This window comes from Mus musculus, chromosome 2, assembly GCF_000001635.26.
Source record: "Mus musculus strain C57BL/6J chromosome 2, GRCm38.p6 C57BL/6J".
NCBI classification, from domain to species: Eukaryota; Metazoa; Chordata; class Mammalia; order Rodentia; family Muridae; genus Mus; species Mus musculus.
Genome location: NC_000068.7, coordinates 68,392,457 through 68,410,803, shown reverse-complemented (window position 1 = coordinate 68,410,803; position 18,347 = coordinate 68,392,457). Strand labels below are relative to the sequence as shown.

General features: G+C 44.7%; 1 protein-coding gene across 7 annotated transcripts in view; it reads left to right on the top strand.

The window, feature by feature from the left end:
* Stk39 (serine/threonine kinase 39) overlaps window positions 1-18,347 on the top strand; it is a 261,664-nt gene that overhangs the window by 61,305 nt on the left and 182,012 nt on the right. For all 7 annotated transcript variants that reach the window (XR_003953672.1, XR_001783147.1, XM_030251876.1 and 4 more), the window contains exons 2-3: window positions 663-775; window positions 12,272-12,380. Coding sequence is in view for 5 of the 7 variants with exons in the window: in XM_030251876.1 (XP_030107736.1) it covers window positions 663-775; window positions 12,272-12,380 (222 nt within the window). In the remaining 2 variants the exon portion in view is untranslated. The remainder of the gene's footprint in view (window positions 1-662; window positions 776-12,271; window positions 12,381-18,347) is intronic.

The window sequence follows — 18,347 nt, the reverse complement described above, 5'->3', positions numbered from 1 at the left end:
CATGGCTCCGCCTTTTAGGAATTTTAAGTGCATTAGCTAATGATGATCAAGAGACCTTAAAAAATATGAAATTCCCAGGAATGCCAAGAGCTTTTGTTAGCAGATTGGCATTATTTCGCTTGGCATCCTTAAGAGCTGTGTTTTAAACAAGAGCATCCTAGGGCGGATTTCTGTTTGTTTTTTTTTCTTTTTGTTTTGTTTTGTTTTGTTTTTCCTAGTTGTAGAGCAAGAGCTGACCCCCACCCCCACCCCCACCCCCACCAGGAGTGTTCAGGATGCTAAGACTCAGGACCCGATGGAAGTCCTGAAGTAGCCCAGGCAGGACTGGCTGGCTTGGGTTGCATTGAAGTAGAGGAAGAGTCTGGGATATAAGTGTAGTTGAAGTGAGTCTGGACCCAAGGGCTATCACCATTTCAAGCAGAGTTGTACTCATCCTGCTGGTCCCCATGTCCTAAGAGAAACACCTGGAAACACCCAAATCCCCCCATTTCTCCTCTGGATACTTATTGTAGGACTTCAGGGACTCTTTGAAGATGCCACTGGTAACATTTTGAACACCTCCAGTGAAAGACTTAAATTACAGGCACTTAAGAAAGAGATGCATAGGCAGCAGTATATCAGTGCGGTGTATGAGAGCCGATTTCCTCTTTATTTTGTTTCAGGCAGCGGAGCAACTGCGGTGGTTCAGGCAGCCCTATGCAAACCCAGGCAAGAACGCGTAGCCATAAAGCGGATCAACTTGGAAAAATGCCAGACGAGTATGGATGAACTCCTGGTGAGTATAAGGGGAGGAGACTCCTAGCGCTTGCTCTCCCTGACCTGGGGCTTGTGGGATGGGGATGGGTGGGTATGAGCCGCACCCCTTTCTTCTCCCCTGGGTATGATCTATGATTAATAGTGTTGATTGCAGTGTTGGGTCTGCGCAGTTCCAGTGGTCTCAGTGTGACACTCCATGCACATTGTATGCTCCGCCCTGAGGTCATGTGGTTTCTAACTCCAGAGTCTGATGTCTGGTTTCTTCTGGCCCTTCTCTAAGAGTTCATGACATAGCTGTGAATTCTTCCAAATGTACCTTTTGCTCATTTGTGCTTTTATAAGTTACAAAACCACATATGAATTGAGTTTTCTTTTGTAATGTATGGTAGACTCCATTTCAGTTGTTGACACGTTTGATACTCTCAAATGCTTACCTTCTATTTCCTCTCTGAAATGAAGCACTTACAGAAATAGTTGGAGCTTGTTTGCTCTATAGTAGATCTGACTATAGAAGCATTGGCGGGTTGAGGGAACATTTGCTTTTGGCTTAACTGACTCATTATTAAATGAACAGCTTAGCAAATGGTTATTAGTTACCCAGCAAACTGTGAAGGGTTTTGGAGTTTAATCTCATAAATATAGTTGTCGTTCTGCCTGCCAGGTTTTTTTTTTTTCTTCCTTTTTTTTTTTTTTTTTTTTTTTTTTTTTTTACCTTTTGGCCATTTATTTCAGGACAAAAGAAAACTGCAGTGGAGAAGTTAGCTCACTTGTTATCCCGACCATAATCCCAGCACAAATATTAGTCCAGTAGTACCGTACAAGCGACAACGTATGATGACAGTTGGCTACACATGAAGAGGCCTTTTGTTTTATTCTACGTTGGGAATGGAATGCCATCAACAAGAGCTTTTTGTCTGTCCTCAGAATATAGCTTTTATTTCAGGCTTAATTACAGTACACTATAGTATAAATTAAGTTCAAGGATAAAGCTGTACTTTTCCAGATCTGTTTGGCCTTCCATTTTAAATCAGGTTACACAATGCATAGATCTCAATGGGACTGAAGCAGTGGATTGCCAGTCAAAGCTCAGATTAGAGCAAGGGCTCCTGCAATTACATGTTAAACATTATTGGTTAAACAATAATCATTCACTTATGGAGGTTTTTTTTTTTTCTCTCAAAATTTCAGCCGTGCATTGCTTGCATGGGTGTTGTACTGTGTAGGACTTACCTGTTTCTGACTGTGTAGTCACCAGTACAATTGTGTCTTTGTCCTCCTCCAGTCCCCAAGGTCATCTTCTCTGGGTGGAAAGGGCATTGACTAACCAGTGGGGAGAGCTGGGTCCTGCTTCAGCCACTGACTTGATTTTTAGCTGTAGTTGCATTGCCTAATAGCTTTGGGTCGTTTTTAAGAGAGCGCCGAAGCGGAAGGTTCGTGTTGGGAGTCTTCGTTTTCTGTGGCTCTGCATGAGGGTGCATGGCTTTCTAAATCAAGAACCGTGCATTAACACTCATGCCTTGTTTGAAATCTCCCGTTAAGAGCTCGCCTGTGCCGCTTGCGTTTCGCTGTGGCCTCTGCCGGATCCTCAGCCACCAAGTGTTTATACAGTGTGTACAGCTTGAGATATGCCTGCTCCCCGGCAGTCTTGGAAGCAGTTTTCAAGCTGTGCCCCCCATGCTGTGGTCTGGTCTCTGTCAAGCTCTGAGTCGCCCAGGGCCGATGGTAGCTTTTATTTATTTATTTATTTTATCACACTTGGCAAACAGGCATGATGGTCCAGTTAGGGCTAGACCGGAGATCAGCAGATACATCCTTACTCCAGGGTCCCTTTGCTGGGACCAGCACGTGTACCATCACAGCTTAGCAAGCTGTCTGTTTAAAGGCTGTGTTTTTCATTCCTCTGTGCGTGGCTCCATCAGTCTCTCTGAGTTTGTCCATTGGCAGTAGTTAATTTTTCTGAACCCTTTCATCTTGCTGCAGTACTACCCAAGCTCTAGAGAACACATGCATACTCATTTATTCAATAAAATAAAACAATGTTGTTCTCAATTTAAAGAATGTTAAATTAATAAATGAATTGCTTTGGCCTTTACTTAACTTTGAACCTTGGGCCTTTCGGTGTGTTGATGTATTTAGAGATGGTGGGAGGGAAGGCTCTGGTACTTCAGAATATACTTCTGTTATTAGCCTGTCCGAGGTCATCAGGCCTTTGTGGTCCAGATGACGGACATAGGAGCTTTGTGTGGAGTAGAGTGCCTGTGCCCTTTCGACCTCTGCCACTGCTGTTGCTTGCACTTTCATTATTCCTGTGGTTTCACATTTTGGCAGTGTTTGGGCATCCGGTATCCTAGTAATCCTTTAATTCCATGAGTGTGTATTATCTCCAGGTTGGGGCACTGCCTCTTCTCATAGAGGGTGCCATGTGTTAACTGGAAACCATTGTTCTTAGAAGAAACAATGGCCCACTGGGGGCTTTATCTTGTGAGAGCATTATGTCATAGAAGTCACAATTATCAACTATTTACCAGTTCCTGGAACATCTGCCTCCCCCAAAGGATCTTTCACCCCCAGACTGATACTCCCTGCTCTGTTCCCTACCCTCAGTTCTTTCCCCGAGTTCATGGTCCTTGTCCCATGATAGGAGGGATCTATACGCAGAGCCTGATGTGACCTCACATAGCCGTTTCGGACAGTTGTCCACACAGAGCCACAGTACCTTTCCTGTAATCATGGCCTTGACTCCAGGTTTTGCTGAGTAAGGAGACAAGTTGTTTAAAAGTGTTAACCATGGTGCCAGCTTCTCCAAGAATAAAGGGAGGAAAACTAAATGTCAGACGAACTCACGGGCACTGAGTAATCGCTGATTTTAATTTCCCTGCTGAAATGAGTTCGCCTCCAGTTCTTCAAGGTTAAGCTGGTGGAGGATACAAAAGCACATTTATCTGTTTATCTGATAGATACTTAAATATCATTTCTATAGCGTGCTTCATCTGTTAGAAGGTTAAGCCACAGGGCTGTATATTGAATTTCAAGGCTGGCTGTTCGTGCAAAACCTTGTTTGATGTAGTTTAACAGTAACTCGAGGAGAGCGTGCACAGTGAATAGTCGCATTCAAGTCGACTGGCTGGCGTTTAAGTTCTCTAAACTTGGGCTTTCTCTCTGTATGGCTTTGCGTTTTTTTCTTGTCTGTTGCGGAGTGTGCCTGTGACTGGCTGTAGCCTGTCAGGATGAAGTGACCATTGTGTTTTATGTCCTCCTCTTTCAGCATGTGCTCTGGCCAGTCTAAGATTTGTTGGCCCCCATACTTCAGTGTCAGCCCGCATTCCGAGGAGGTCCTGTTATAAATGGAAATTTAAAGCAGCTTATCGCCTCTGGAATGTATCTTTTCATTGTGAAGCAGGGATCTGTGAATTTCCCATTTCCCAAATGCTGTAGATGCTTGAAGGCTCTTGTTCCTTGGTCTAGCAGTAAGCCAGCCTCTTCATCTGGGATGAGGAGGAGTGGGATTTTTGAGCAGTGGACACCTTTCTGTCCCCTGTGTTGGTTGGGAGCTACTTCAGCAGGCTGCTAAACAGATCGCCTGCTCTGCAGTGGGAATTTTCAGACTTGCTAAGTGAGGTTGACCCTTCTCGTGCAGACTGGTGAGCTCCTTTTGGAGGGAGCTCTGAGCCTCTTGGAAGGGTTTGCTTCCCTGGTTTGGGGTCAGCTTCAACGGTTAGAAACACTACCCTAGGGCACCATTGAATCTTCTTAAAATCCATTATATAAGCAGAGGATTAAGCATCTTTTTTTTTTTTTAAGGCATCTGTCTTTTCAGACCATCATCAGATAATAAAATAAATTCCATAAACATACCATTCATTTCTATTTACCTTGTAATTGAACTTTTCTTCCAGGATGTTTTCTTTATCCGGAGGCTACTGAACATTTTTGACTCATGAGCTAATTTGGCTGTTTTTTTTTTTTTTTTTTTTTTTTTTTAAGGATCCCATCATGCAGCCATTATTTGCTGTAAACATCCCTTCTCCTGCCTCAGTCTCCCATGTGCTGGGATTATAGATGTGTGACACTGTGCCCAGCATTTTCTTGAGCCCTAGTTTTTAACCATTTGTCTCTTCTCTTTAGCTCTGACTTGGGTCCCTGGGTTTTAGGTCTGTCTTTGGTTTAGCTATGGACAACTCAAGTCCATCTCCCCTGTGCTACTGAACTATCAATTCATTATTGTTAGCAATTGTAATCATTAGGCCATACATTGTAGGAGGAACCTTAATTCAGCAGCCAAAGCTCCCATTTCTTTAAGAGAGCAAGGCAGGGGGAGCAGAAGAGAAAAGAAAAGAAAAAGAAAGGAAAAAAAAATCGTTCAGGGATGACATTATGAAATTATGTTGTGATTTCAGTTTGTGATGGATGACAGATGTGGACAAAGTCATTTCAAAGGAAACAATGACACTATAAAGTGCTGACTGCTGAGTGCCGTGGGAGGGGAGGGGAAAGGAAAGGTCCCAGAGCCAGAGGCTGTGCCTGCTTCCTACTTAACCCAGCACAGCTGCCCAGGGTAGGGAGAACTTACCCTGGGGCTCCCTCTCCTTCGTTCAAAGAGAGTCACCTCCTTAGATGGCAGAGGTTAACCTCCCTGAGAGTTCTAGGATTGTGGCTGTTTGAAGCTAAGATCTTTAAAAACATACGCTTTCCGATTCACTTAAAGAAGAACACAGATTACTAGCAAGTTGTGCCGTGCGTGCGTGCGTGCGTGCGTGCGTGCGTTTACTGCAGTGTTGTGCTGTGGAGAGAAAACACTCGTGTGAAGTTCTGGATCTGGGCATGCATGCCATGTGCTCCCTTCTCCACTTAAACGCCGATCCCAGTCTCACAAGTTGCCTTCAGTTGTCGAAGTTCCGGCTTCTGCTCTTGGCTTCCTCCATCATCCTTGTAAAGGCAATTTGCTCTGTCACAGACAAGAGTCATCCATAAATCAAGACTTTTTTTTTCTTTCCTCCTCAGCAAAAAGGCATTGCTTGCTGCTGCCGGGGCTATTATTTTTCTATTCTTTTCATCTCCTGTTCCCTCTCTCCCTTCCATGCTCTTTTCTCTCCTCCCCCTCATTAGAAGCATAAATTAGCTTTGATTTATAGAGTGTTGCGGAGAAACCAAAGCTTTGGATAGTTCCCTAGTTTAATGATCATATTGAGAGCAATAGTTAACCTCTAACCGTAATTAGATGCAGGATTTCCAGTCTCTTCATTGCAGGCCTCCTGAGAACAAGTCCCCGCTTTATTTGAGGCTTAAAGGAAACAAACAAGCAACCTCCCCCCACCCCCAAATAAAACCAAACCTTGTCTGTGCTGTGTTAGCAACGCTGCTCCCTTTTCAAGTCCTATTTATTGTTTATTGCAGGAAGATTACTCTGCTCTAGAGAGCTTCCAGCTTTGCAAGTTGGCCTCCAAACAGCAGTTTATGATTGTCCTGGAGTAGTTTCTAATTCTCTTGAACGTATTAATCTTCTAATTAGTGAATTGCCTACCCATCGTCCCGCTCATTCCTCCTCTGACGTGGGACCCATTGCATTCGGCTCTTCAGTGCAGTCTTTTACCTCACGCCTTCAGTGATGGAATGCAAGCCCGCTTCACTGTGTGCAGCGCCACTTGAACAGTTTAGGTTTCAACCGTGTATTTTCTACTTCTCACCACACAGCTCCGGAATCGGTTTCATCTCTTTCAGTGTTTTGAGTGTTTTTTTGTTTTGTTTTGTTTTGTTTTGTTTTTTTGTTTTTTAATTAAGCATTGCCCAGTTGGAGGCAGGGTTCAGAAGGGAATTTGGGGAAGGGCTAGTTTGAAGACCTGGACTCATGTTAAATAAAGGAGAGAATAATTACTTATGTCCAAAGCGAATTCTCTTCTGTCGTTCTGAACTTACATTGGTCTATAAATATGTATAATTTGGTTGGAAAAATATTTTTCGCTTTTAGAATGTCACATTTAAAAGTTATGTCACAGTTTCTTCACATACTAATGAAATAATACCAATTGAATTTATATTTAAATGCACTTGTTAGAAAATTTTGCTGAAATGGCTGAATATGATTTTTCAAACAGTGGTTAAAAATGAGCACTGCAAAAGAGACTTCTTTGGGTTTCTATTTTGCCAACAACAGAGACCTATCTACTATACACTCATACATAGGAGGAACTACCTGGTGTAAACTCATGTGCACAAGAGGAGCAGACCTACCTAGTGTACAGTCATATGCACAGGAAGAAGACACCTACCTAGTATACACCCATATAGACAGGCAAAACAGAGACATACGTAGTATACACTTATATACACAGGAGGAACAGACATATCTAGTGTATACTCATATACCCAGGAAGAATAGACCTACTTAGTGTACACACATATACAGAGAAGAAACATAGACATACCTAGTCTATTCTCATATATACAGAAGGAACAGCAGACATACCCAGTGTACACTCACATACGCAGGAGAAACAGAGACCTGCCTAGTATATGCTTATAAACATAGCAGGAACAGAATGCTACCTAGTATACATTCATACAGAAGAGAAACAGAGAGATACCCAGCCCTAGTATACACTCATATACACGGGAGGAAGTGTGGACAGCACTTCAGATTGGATGCGTCTTTGGTCATGTGTGTCCTTTTGTTGTGATGCTGAAGACTGACCCTGGGGCCGCATGCTGAACAAGCACTTTACCCAGCCCCTTAAGGTCTCATGGCTCTGCACCCAACCCTTGCCATCTCTCTAGAGCTCCAGACAATGTTTGGGTTGAGACAAATACCTTTGCTCTTGCCCACTGCCTTCTTCGCTATTTTGGTTTGTGTTTTCCACAAGGAATAAGTCCATGGCTGCAAAATGAGCTCTGTGCAGTGTGCAGGAGACGCTTGCAGAAGGCTGGGGGCAGTTCTCCCTTGGGCAGGGGCTTCCTCCCTGGCAGAACTCCAGTGCTGTGGGACAGGTTTACCTCACTTTTCTGCTCACTGAGTGCTGGCAAGACAGTCTGTAGCATTGTTGGCGTCTGGCTTCTTGGTTCCCAGGGGTTTGACATACCAGTGGCCAAAGAAGTTCTCTGTGGTTGTCATTCATTCATTCATTCATTCATTCATTGCTTTCTGAGACAAGATTTCTCTGTGTAGCCCTGCCTGTCTTGGAACTCACTTTGTAGACCAGGCTGGCCTCGAACTCACAGAGACCCTCATCATCATCATCATCTACCTGGCTTTTTTGAATGTTCTCAGTCACAGTCGTGGATAGCTGAGCCTTATTCTGGTTCTGTGGAGCTAACCTTAGAGCTATGTGTGAGTGAGTGTGTGTGTGTGTGTGTGTGTGTGTGTGTGTGTGTGTGTGTGTGTGTGTTACACACATATTCATGGCTGCTACTGTTTATTAAAGAACTGTTTAAGGCAACTTAATTTTTAAAAAAAGCCTCTTAATGCCTTTTTGTTTGTTTTTATACACAGTTTCATGTCTCCACAACCAATCTCATAAAACCTGGGATGTCCATTCTGCTCTCTCAGTGAGCAGATATTTCCCCAGTTTCATTCCCCACTACACCCGAGGGATTTTCTGAAAGGTGGACCAAGCAGCCTGACGCTTTGCACTGTGACGCCAGCTCTCTTTTTTTAAAGCGTTCCAACACCGATTCAAACCGGTGCAGAATCTGTGCTTCTCTAATAAAGATTTTTTTCTTTCTGATTTAAAATGTCTAGAACTTTCTCACTTATATTCTTGCTGTCAATTATAATATACTCCCATAAACTCAGCAGACCACAGGAAAATAGTTGCAGAGGTAAATGTTAGAGCACATTTTTTGTTGTTGTTGTTGTTGTTGTTGCTCATTTGTCACAGTATAAGATAGAGTATTTGGCTCACTCCTTGAATTGGGTTTTCTCTGTTGATATTTGTCCCTGAAAAGATGCAAGGGATTGCCTCCTAATAGCATATCACTTTCATAATTAAAAATTTGGTGTGACATTTTCATAATTGAAAGTGACAGCCAGGAGAACACTTTGCCCTTGTAAAAGCTTTGCTAATAGTCTTCTAATTTTTGGCAAACATTAAGAATGGCTTAATTTATATTACGTACTTGATAGAAAATTAATTAATATAATTTGTTTTGGAGATAGAGCGTCGTGTTGCCAGGCTGTCCTATGTGTTCTATGTGTAGCGCTGAGTGACCTTAAACTGCAGACTCTTCTCCCTTCACTCGGCGGAGGGAGCGTGCAACCATCAGGCTCTGTTATATATGGTGCTGGGGATGGAGCCCAAGGCTTCCTGCCTAGAGGGATCCCCACACCTTATTCTTTCTTATTTTAAACCCTGCTTTTTAATGGTATATGGTTAGTAGGCATTGGTCATCCTTCCAGACGATGCTGTTACTGTGGAAGTACATACTGGAGAATTACTTTCTGAAGTCTTTTTATTAGTTTGCTGATGTCCATATCACTTAAGGAATTGTTTAAATACTTGGAGGATGTCCCATACATTGTAAAGGTGTCTTTTGCTATCTGGTGCATTCGAATGGTAAGATTCATAACTGTCGCGGGCTTTACCTTTCCCCTAATTCTTCTGTCCTCAGACGCTTTGCTCCTCGTCCTTTTCACTTCTTTTGCCTGAGTATGTAATTAGATTGTTCCCTAAGACACTTGGAGGCAGCTTCCCTGGATCCGCAGAGCATAACAAGGGGTTACAAATGAATCCGACACAGAGAGACAAGGAAGCACAGATGGTGAAGGTCCAGCAGCAGCAGTTGTGACGCTGGCTTCCGACTCCAGTGTGCCCATCTGTGTGCAATACAGGAAACTCCTTGAGCTGGCAGGGCCAGTGGTGCCGCATGAACCTTCTCCAGGAACAGGTTGAACAAGGTGCCAGGGTCAACCCTGGACCTTTGTGGCTGACCAGGCACTTGTAACCTGTGCGTTGAGTGACCGAGCAGTAGCCCAGGCTATCTTTGAGTGCAGTGTTACATGCTAGACCTGTGAGGAAAGGTGTGCCAACTTCCCTTTGCTTTCCCCACACTGGGCCTAAGAGGCAGGTGGTATCAGTCCCATTTTACAGGAACGGAAAGTGAGGCGCCACAAGGATGAATACCCTGCCAGGATAGTCAGGGTGGTAAAAGACAGAGTTAGGGGGCTGAGTGTGTAGGCAGGTTCTATGTATGTAGCCCAGGCTGACTTCAAAGCTGGGATCCTCCAGCCTCAACCTTTCCAATCAGCTGCCATCTTACTTTTGCCTGTTCCAGTGACATCCAACAGTTGGCATATTACTGTGGGTCTCCTGTTCTTCTGTCTCTGCTTCCTGAGCTTCCCCTCAGTTTGAGCTCAGCTAGGCAGCACACGGGAGGGCCTGTCTTCCTACCTGGCCCTCAGGCAGCATTTGGGTTTCTTTCCCAACCTTCCCTCTGCCACCTTGCTGACCTCCAGGCTCAGTCTGAAGTTCTGCTCCTTAAAGTGGTTCTAGGTCTCACAACATAAGCATTGTGGGAAAGCCAGCTACAAGGTACCCTAGATGTGACCCAGACCTGTCCTGTGAAACCTGAATATTTCTATTCTCCTCATGTGACCCCAGGTACACATTCCAGTTTCAGAAGTCTTGCCCCAAATTATACTTCTGCATAGGCTATGACCCAGTTAAGGGAATCAGAATTGGATCTTTCTGTAGGAAGAACTGGATACAAAGTTTTCATCCCATCCCTGGACAATACAGTAGTATTTATTTATTTATTTATTTATTTATTTATTTATTTGTCAAGGCAAGACAATTTTCTTACATATAAACACTGGTTATTGGTTGTCCTTCTTGATTAATAGTCTGAAAGAGTGGCAGTTAGGAAGCCAAGAGGCATTCATTGACAGGAGTCTATGGTAAAAATTCAGAATATGTCTGCAGTCAGCGTACTCCATCTGCTCCCATGCTGTAGAGCTGGACCCCACCCCATGCTTCAGGCCGAGTCGGGGAGGTGTCCGCTTCTCATCGGATGACGGTGACTGGGAAAAGCGGTGGTCTGGAAAGTGCTTCATTTCTCCCCCAGAAGCACGTCGTGGCAAAAGAGCACGGTCCCGGGAACAAATGACGCCAGACCTTAGCTTTACTCAGATTCCCTAGAGAAGGAGCTCGCTGGCCGAGGGGAGTGAGGAAGGAGAGCATCTGCAGAGGACAGAAAGAAACTACAGACGTCAGGCAGTTTCATAGAGCCGTGGGAGGAGCTTTAAAGATATGTAGATATTAAGGTGTGTGCCTGGGTTCATGTATTGCCATCCTTTAGCCGAGTTATCTGACGTGCATATCTTCTCGGTAACCTGAGGATTAGGTAATACTAGATAATGCATGATAGCAGCCCAAATTGGGGTGTGCTGGTTTGGCAGCCTAGTTAACTCTACGTTAACCAGGAGCGTGGAATAGCATTTACGCGTGGTTGAATGCCAAGACCCTCCTCTCTTTCCCAGCGAGTGTGTATGGCTTGTGTAAAGCTGCTTTGGTGACCGGGGGTGTCTTTTGCTGGTGGACAGCACCGTGAAGGGATGGTTCTTGAACTATGGGAGATTGGTTTATAGTCACATGACTTTAAACACCAGCCCAAAAACAGCATGGCCTCGAGCACTGGGGGAATGAGCTTTATCCAAGTTTGTCCATGTGCTTGATTTAACAGCTTTGTCATTTTATGTAATCCCACAAATCCAGTGTTTGCAAACTGAACTGCAAAGCATGGTTCTTTTGCTATCTTAGTGAGGGAAGAGGGCAGGTAATGTACAGAAGCTCAGACCTTTCGGCAGGGTTCCAGTCGCTAGTCTCTCTCTCAGAGTGAGCTCTGTGTCTGATGGTTCTCAAGTTTGCTTTACCTGGTCCACACCTGCCCCCTCACCCCTCTTTTTTTTCCCAGGAGGAGTACCGACCGAGGCATAGTTTGTGGAATGGTAGGCTGGCGTTTCCTCATTTAGCATACTGCAGAAACAGAGGCAGTTCTGTCTCCTTTTGGATGAGGGTTAAGATATCACCCCTAAGAGCTGAAGCTGCTCACTGATACCCAGTTCTCCTTGGAGCTTGCTCAGGCCTCCCTCCCTCCCTCCCTCCCTCCCTCCCTCCCTCCCTCCCTCCCTCCCTCCCTCCCTCCCTCCCTCTCTTAGGATGATGATGATGACGATGACAACGACGACTTCAGTTGAGGCAAGCAACATACAGTTCTGTGTTGCAGAGCCTTTGGCTAGTGGCATGAGGGTCATCTGGGTAACACACTGGGCTGAAGTTCTTTTGTCCTGTGTCTGGCAAGACAAATGCATACTGAGGCAGCCTGACCAAAATGTTGTCCCCTGCCTACCAGTTCTCTCAGCTCCACTGTCTGCTGTGAAGTCTTCTGAAAAGTTTCAAATTATTCTCTTGGAGACAAATTCTTCCTTGAATGGGTTTCCACAGGCCTCCTCTTCCTTCTCTGAGGAGGCGATTTAATTACAGTACTGTATCATGTTTTTCTTTCTTCTTTTTTTTTTCCCTTACAGAAAGAAATTCAAGCCATGAGCCAATGCAGCCATCCCAACGTAGTGACTTATTACACCTCCTTTGTGGTCAAAGATGAGCTGTGGCTGGTCATGAAATTACTAAGTGGAGGTAAGTGAGTTGCATTGTTTTGTGGGAGCCATCATACTGAGTAAGATTTTAGACTTGATGCCCTTCAGTCTTGGTTTGAAAGGCCTGACTTTAATTTTTCATTAATTTATGTATTCACTTTACATCCCGATCACAGCCCCCCACCCTGCACTCCCTCCTTCACACTGCCCCTTCTCCCCTCCTCCTTCTTCTCTGAGAATGGGGAGGTCCCCCCTGGGTACCAGCACACCCTAGCCCTTCAAGTCTCTTTCAGGACTAGGCATATCCTCTCCCTCTGAGGCCAGATGAGGTAGCCTAGTTAGGGGCACAGGATCCATAGACAGACAACAGAGTTAGGGATAACCTTCACTACAATGGTTGGGGGATCCACATGAAGACCAAGCTATACTTTTGTTACATATGTGCGGGGGTCGAGGGAACTAGGTCCAGCCCATGCTTGCTCCTTGGTTGGTGGTTCAGTCTCTGGGAGCCCCCAAGGGTCCAGGTTAGTTGACTTTTGGTATTTTTGTGGAGTCCCTGTTCCATCAGTGTCCCTCAGTCCTTCCCTCCACTCTTCCACAAGACTCCCCGAGCTCCATCTAATGTTTGACTGTGGGTGGAGCCTTTCAGAGGACAGTTATGCTAGGCGCTTATCTGCGAGTATAACAGAGTTTCATGAACAGTGTTAGGGGTTACTGCTTGCACATGGGATGGGTCTCAATTAGGGCCAGTCATTGGTTGGCCAGTCCCTCTGTCTCTGCTCCATCTTTGTCCCTGTATATCTTGTAGGCAGGACATATTTTGGGTGTAAGGATTTTTGGTGTGTTGGCGTCCTTATCCTTCCACTGGAAGTCCTGCCTGGCTATAGGAGGTGGCTGCTAAGGTTCTATGTCCCCCACTGCTAGGAGTCTCAGCTAGTGCTACCTCCATAGATCCCCTGGAGCCTCTCCCATCCCAGGTCTCTCGAATATCTAGAGATGGCTCTACTCCCCAGCCCCTGTGCTGATTTCTATCCACTCTCCAGGGCCTTTGTTGCCAGCTCCCCCTACACCTAATGCTCCCACCACACCCCAGTCCACCTCCCTACCTCCCCATCTCCTCTCCTATCCAGTTCCCTCCCTCCAGCTACCTCCAATGACTATTTTATTTTCCCTTCTGAGTAAGACTCAAACATCATTCTTTGGGCTCTACTTGTTACGTAGCTTCTTTGGGTCTGTGGATTGTAGCATGGGTATCCTGTATTTTATGGCTAATAATCCAGTTATAAGTGATATGTACCATGCATGTCCTGTTAGAACTGGGTTACCTCACTCAGGATGACATTTTATAGTTCCGTCCATTTGTCTGCAAATATCATGATGTTTTAAATAGCCGAGTAATATTCCATTGTATAAATGAACCACATTTTCTTTATCCATTCTTCAGTTGAGGGACATCTAGGTTGTTTTCAGTTTCTGGCTATTAAGAATAAAGCTGCTATGAACATAGGTGAGCAAGTGTCCCTGTGGCCTATAGTAGAGCATCTTTTGGGTATATGTCCAGGAGTGGGGTCTCTGGGTCTTGAGGCAGAACTATTCCCAATTTTCTGAGAAACTATTAAATTGATTTCCAGAGTGTCTGTACAAGTTTGTACTTCCACCAGCAATGGAGGAATATTCCCCTTGCTCCACAGTCTAGTCAGCATGAGCTGTTTGAGCCTTTGACCTTAGTCATTCTGATGGGTGTAAGGTGGAATCTCAGGGTTGTCTTGATTTGCGTTTCCCTAATGACTAAGGATGCCGAACATTTCTCTAAGTGCTTCTTGGCCATTCGAGATTCCTATGTTGAGAATTCTCTTGTTAGCTCTGTACCCCATTTTTAAATTACGTTGTTTGGTTTGTTGGTGTCTGCCTTCTTGCTTTGGATGGTATCCTTCTGTCCCAGGTAGCGTTGGTGAGAATCTTTTCCCATTCTATAGGCTGCCATTTTGTCCTAGTGTCAGTGTCCTTGAAAGGCCAGAGTTTTAAATATTTACCAAAGCCTTTCGTAATTAGGTTTCATGTCCTCAAGTCTGTGTCCCCTTCGCCATGTGTTAAGTATCCTACCCACTTCCCTGCTAGGTTAGGTGATGCTCATCCCCCTAACTACCATGTGTTCTCAGAGGACTTTATCTCTTCCATGCCACCCCTCTTCTGCCTTAGATGTCTCTCTCTCCTTTACCCGTATAATCATGTCCTTTCTGGAGCCACCACTTATTCCTTTCAGAATCATTGGTCAGTCTTTGTGCATGTGCTTGTGTGTGCGTGCATGTGTGTATGCGTGTATGTGTGTGTGTGTGTGTGTGTGTGTGTGTGTGTGTGTGTGTGTTTGTATTGCTGATGATCAAACCCAGGGCCTTATACGTGTCTAGCACCAGACTGCACCTCAGCCCAGGCTTTCCTCTTCAAAGTCCTTTCAAGACAATTCATGCAATTAGCATGTTGCATTCTGTGATAAAGGGAGAGCTCTGTAGACTCGGGCACTTGAATGGTGGGCTAGCATGGTGGAGTCTTAAGTTCCTATTCTGTGTTTTGTCACACATTTTTCACATTATCTGTGGTGGCTGGAGGCTATCATCCTGGTCAGTGCAGAAACTTCAGACTCTCTTCAGACTCTCACATCCATGGGCTTTACTTGCAAACAAAGCAACACCTTAACCTCACCATCAAAGAGGGAATATAAATGGTAGCTGCCGCCATTCTTGCACACTTCCTCTGTCGACCTGTGCCCTGTGTCGACCCTGGTCCCTAACTCTCACACACTCTTAACGATCAGTACTAGAGGAACATGTCCGCTTAAAACTCTCTTCATGTCAGTTTTGAACATGGAACCTTAGAATATCTGCATGGTTTCCTCAGCAGGTCTACATTTTCTCTGTACTGTGTCTCTCTCGTGGTGCTCCCTGTATAAAGCTCTGGACGTGAAAAGGCTATCTTGGGACCAGGAAACAATTTTGTGGTGACCCGGTAGAGCCAAAATTAGTATAGTTCGATCTTTAGACCCATAACTAATTAGTTATTAGTTATGTATTTTAATTTATTGTGTTTTTTTTAAGATTTATTTATGTAGTTTATGTGTATGAGTGCTCTATTTTCATGTGTGCCTGCATGCCAGAAGAGGGCATCAGACCCCATTATAGATGGTTGTGAGCTACCATGTGGATGCTGGGAATTGAACTCAGGACTTCTGGGAAGGCAGACAGTGCTCTTAACCACTTATTCATCTCTATAGCTCCCAGTTAATTAGTTTTTAGTAAAAAAAAGCAACCCTCTTGTATCATATCAAGCAGAGGCCCAGGTATGAATTGGAATCTCTGTAGTTAGTGTGAGTTTACAGGGGTGGGCCTCCATGGGATTCTAGAAAACATGCCTCCAAGCTCTTGGCTCTGCCTCCAGCCTGTTTTCATGAATATCTACTTTAGTTTGTCATTAAAAAGGAAAAAGAAAAGGCTGGAGACGCCATAGAGCGGAACTGTAGCCCTGCGCTTCAGCGTGCTCACTTCCTCTCGGTACCTCTGGTGCTTTGGCACAAGGCGATCTTACCCAGTTGAGGCAGAGTCTTCCGGGATTCCACTGTCTCGGAGAAAATGGCAAGTTCTGGTGACCTGGACCTCTAAAAGTCTCCAAATCTGTCCCGCCTGAAGAGCTCACCTCGGCTAGCCTTTCACTTTCATAAACTTGAGCACAACAACCCTGGTTTCTGTTTTGAGGACCAGATAGAAAATGCACTGTCGGGCTGGTGAGATGGCTCAGCGGGTAAGAACACTGACTGCTCTTCCAAAGGTCCTGAGTTCAAATCCTAGCAACCACATGGTGGCTCAAAACCATCCGTAAAGAGATCTGACTCCCTCTTCTGGAGTGTCTGAAGACAGCTACAGTGTACTTACATATAATAAATAAATAAATAAATAAATAAATAAATAAATCTTTAGAAAAAAAAAAAAAAAAAAGAAAATGCACTGTCTGCCCGAGAGTCCAGTTTGGTCTCCAAACAGGGCTTTCAAAGGTAAGATACAAAGTTTGCAGGAGGCCTCCCCAGGAAAGGGGCGTGTCCGCAGATAAGGGCTCTTGTTCATTCCTTTCAGATCGCTAGAAATGCGAGGCTACCAGTTAGGTTATAGGCTATATACTAAAAGAGATAAGAGTTCAGAGTCACTATTTTTCTAAGCCACCTAAAACTCTGAGAGCAGATACGTAAACAAATGCTTTCTCCTCTCTGAGGAGGGAAATTCACATTTGTTTTCTGCTGTGATATTTGACCACCTGGAATCTCCTGACGAGGGGCAGGCAGCTATAATAGTACCTGAGAGGGAGAGGCAGTCCTCTTCGTTCATCATAAAGAGCCTAGAGCAGACTCATTTGCTAACTCTTCAGAAACGCCGAATCTCCAGGTAATTAGAGCTTTAAAAATGACCCAGCAGTGTAGAATATTTATTACTATGTGTTGAAACATGAATTCATAGTGCCTAGGATACCGATCTGTATATAGAAACAAAGCACTAGGTATTTATTCATTGGAAAAGCCTATGCATAAAGCATTAAATGAAAATCAAGATTGCTTAGAGTCTCACAAAAGAATCCTGAGGTCACAGGCAGTGATGTGGAGGCCCCAGGCCTGCCCCGCCTTCCACCTCTGAGGTAGGTGGTGTTAGGAAGGGCTGTTATGGCTTCCTCATGATTCTCTGCTGTCTTTTTCTCCCCTCAAACGGTTTTGGTTCTTGACTTCACTTGTTTTCTTCTTTTAAAAAAATCTCTTAAAAGTTTTTTTTATATCCTTCTAGTAGCTAAATTCATATTATGACTATTTTTAAAACTGTGTTGTCCAAGCTGTTTCTGAACTCCTGTACTCCCGATGCCCTTCCATTTCAGCCTGCCGTGCTCCTGGAGACCACAGTCAGCTTTTAAGCTTTATGTATTATTATTACTGTGTGTGGGTGAGGGGTATGATACCCAAGGCACAGGCGTGCATGTGGAGGTCAGGAGAGCTTGCAGTGACACTTCCTTCTTTCTACCACGTGAGTCCCTAGGAACAAACTCAGGTTGTCACTCTTGGTAGCAAGTGCCCTTACCTGTTGAGACATCTCACTGTAACTTGAATTTTTTTAAAAGTGTGCTGGGGACCGGCTCATTCTAGGCCATTTCTAGTAGTCAGTATTTTCTAGGGGAACATAACTGTTGTGGGGGTATATGTTTTGTTCACACACAAGTAATCAGGGAAGTAAAATTGGTTTAGGGGCTTGAAGGTTGAACAGTCCACCGACCGCTGTCTGTACAGTGGAGAGGCAGAAAACCTGGCAACTCTGCAATCCGTGAAGCTGAAAGCTGGATGCCTTAGACGCAGGGGCCAGTGGTGCAGCCTCCATCTGAGGCTGGAGCCCTAGAGGCTCGCTGGCGCGTCATTGGTGCCAGTTTGCAATGAACAGCTGGTGTTTGTGGGGCCCTAGCCTGTTCAGTGCTTCCACCTGTCTTCAGGGCAGGATGGTCTTTCCCCCTACGTTACTGTGCCACGTGCCAGTTATCTCTAGAAACACCTTCACAGATGTACAAGTATACTTTTGGCTTACTTTTAGGGATTTCTCAGGACAGTGAGTTTGATAATGAAGATTAATCATCACAGCCTTGTGCACACGTCAGCATCCGATCACATTATCAGTGGCCTCTAACGCGTTTCTAGTTCTTCCCCCTCCTCTCAGCCTTATAATTATTTCTCATGTATATGTGTTTATCTGTGTATGCTGTGGTTTATGCTGTGTGTGTGTGTGTGTGTGTGTGTGCAAGCACGCAGAAGGCAGAAGGGAGCACTGGATCCCATGGAGTTGGAGTTAGAGGTAGCTGGTTGTCAGCCAACCAGTGTTGGTTAGATATGGGATTTGAATCACAGTCATCTGGGAAAGCAGGCATCAGTCTTGATAGCCAAGCTATCTCAGTAGAACTCTAGTTCCTGACTCTTAGAGAACCCTTTTCGACTTCA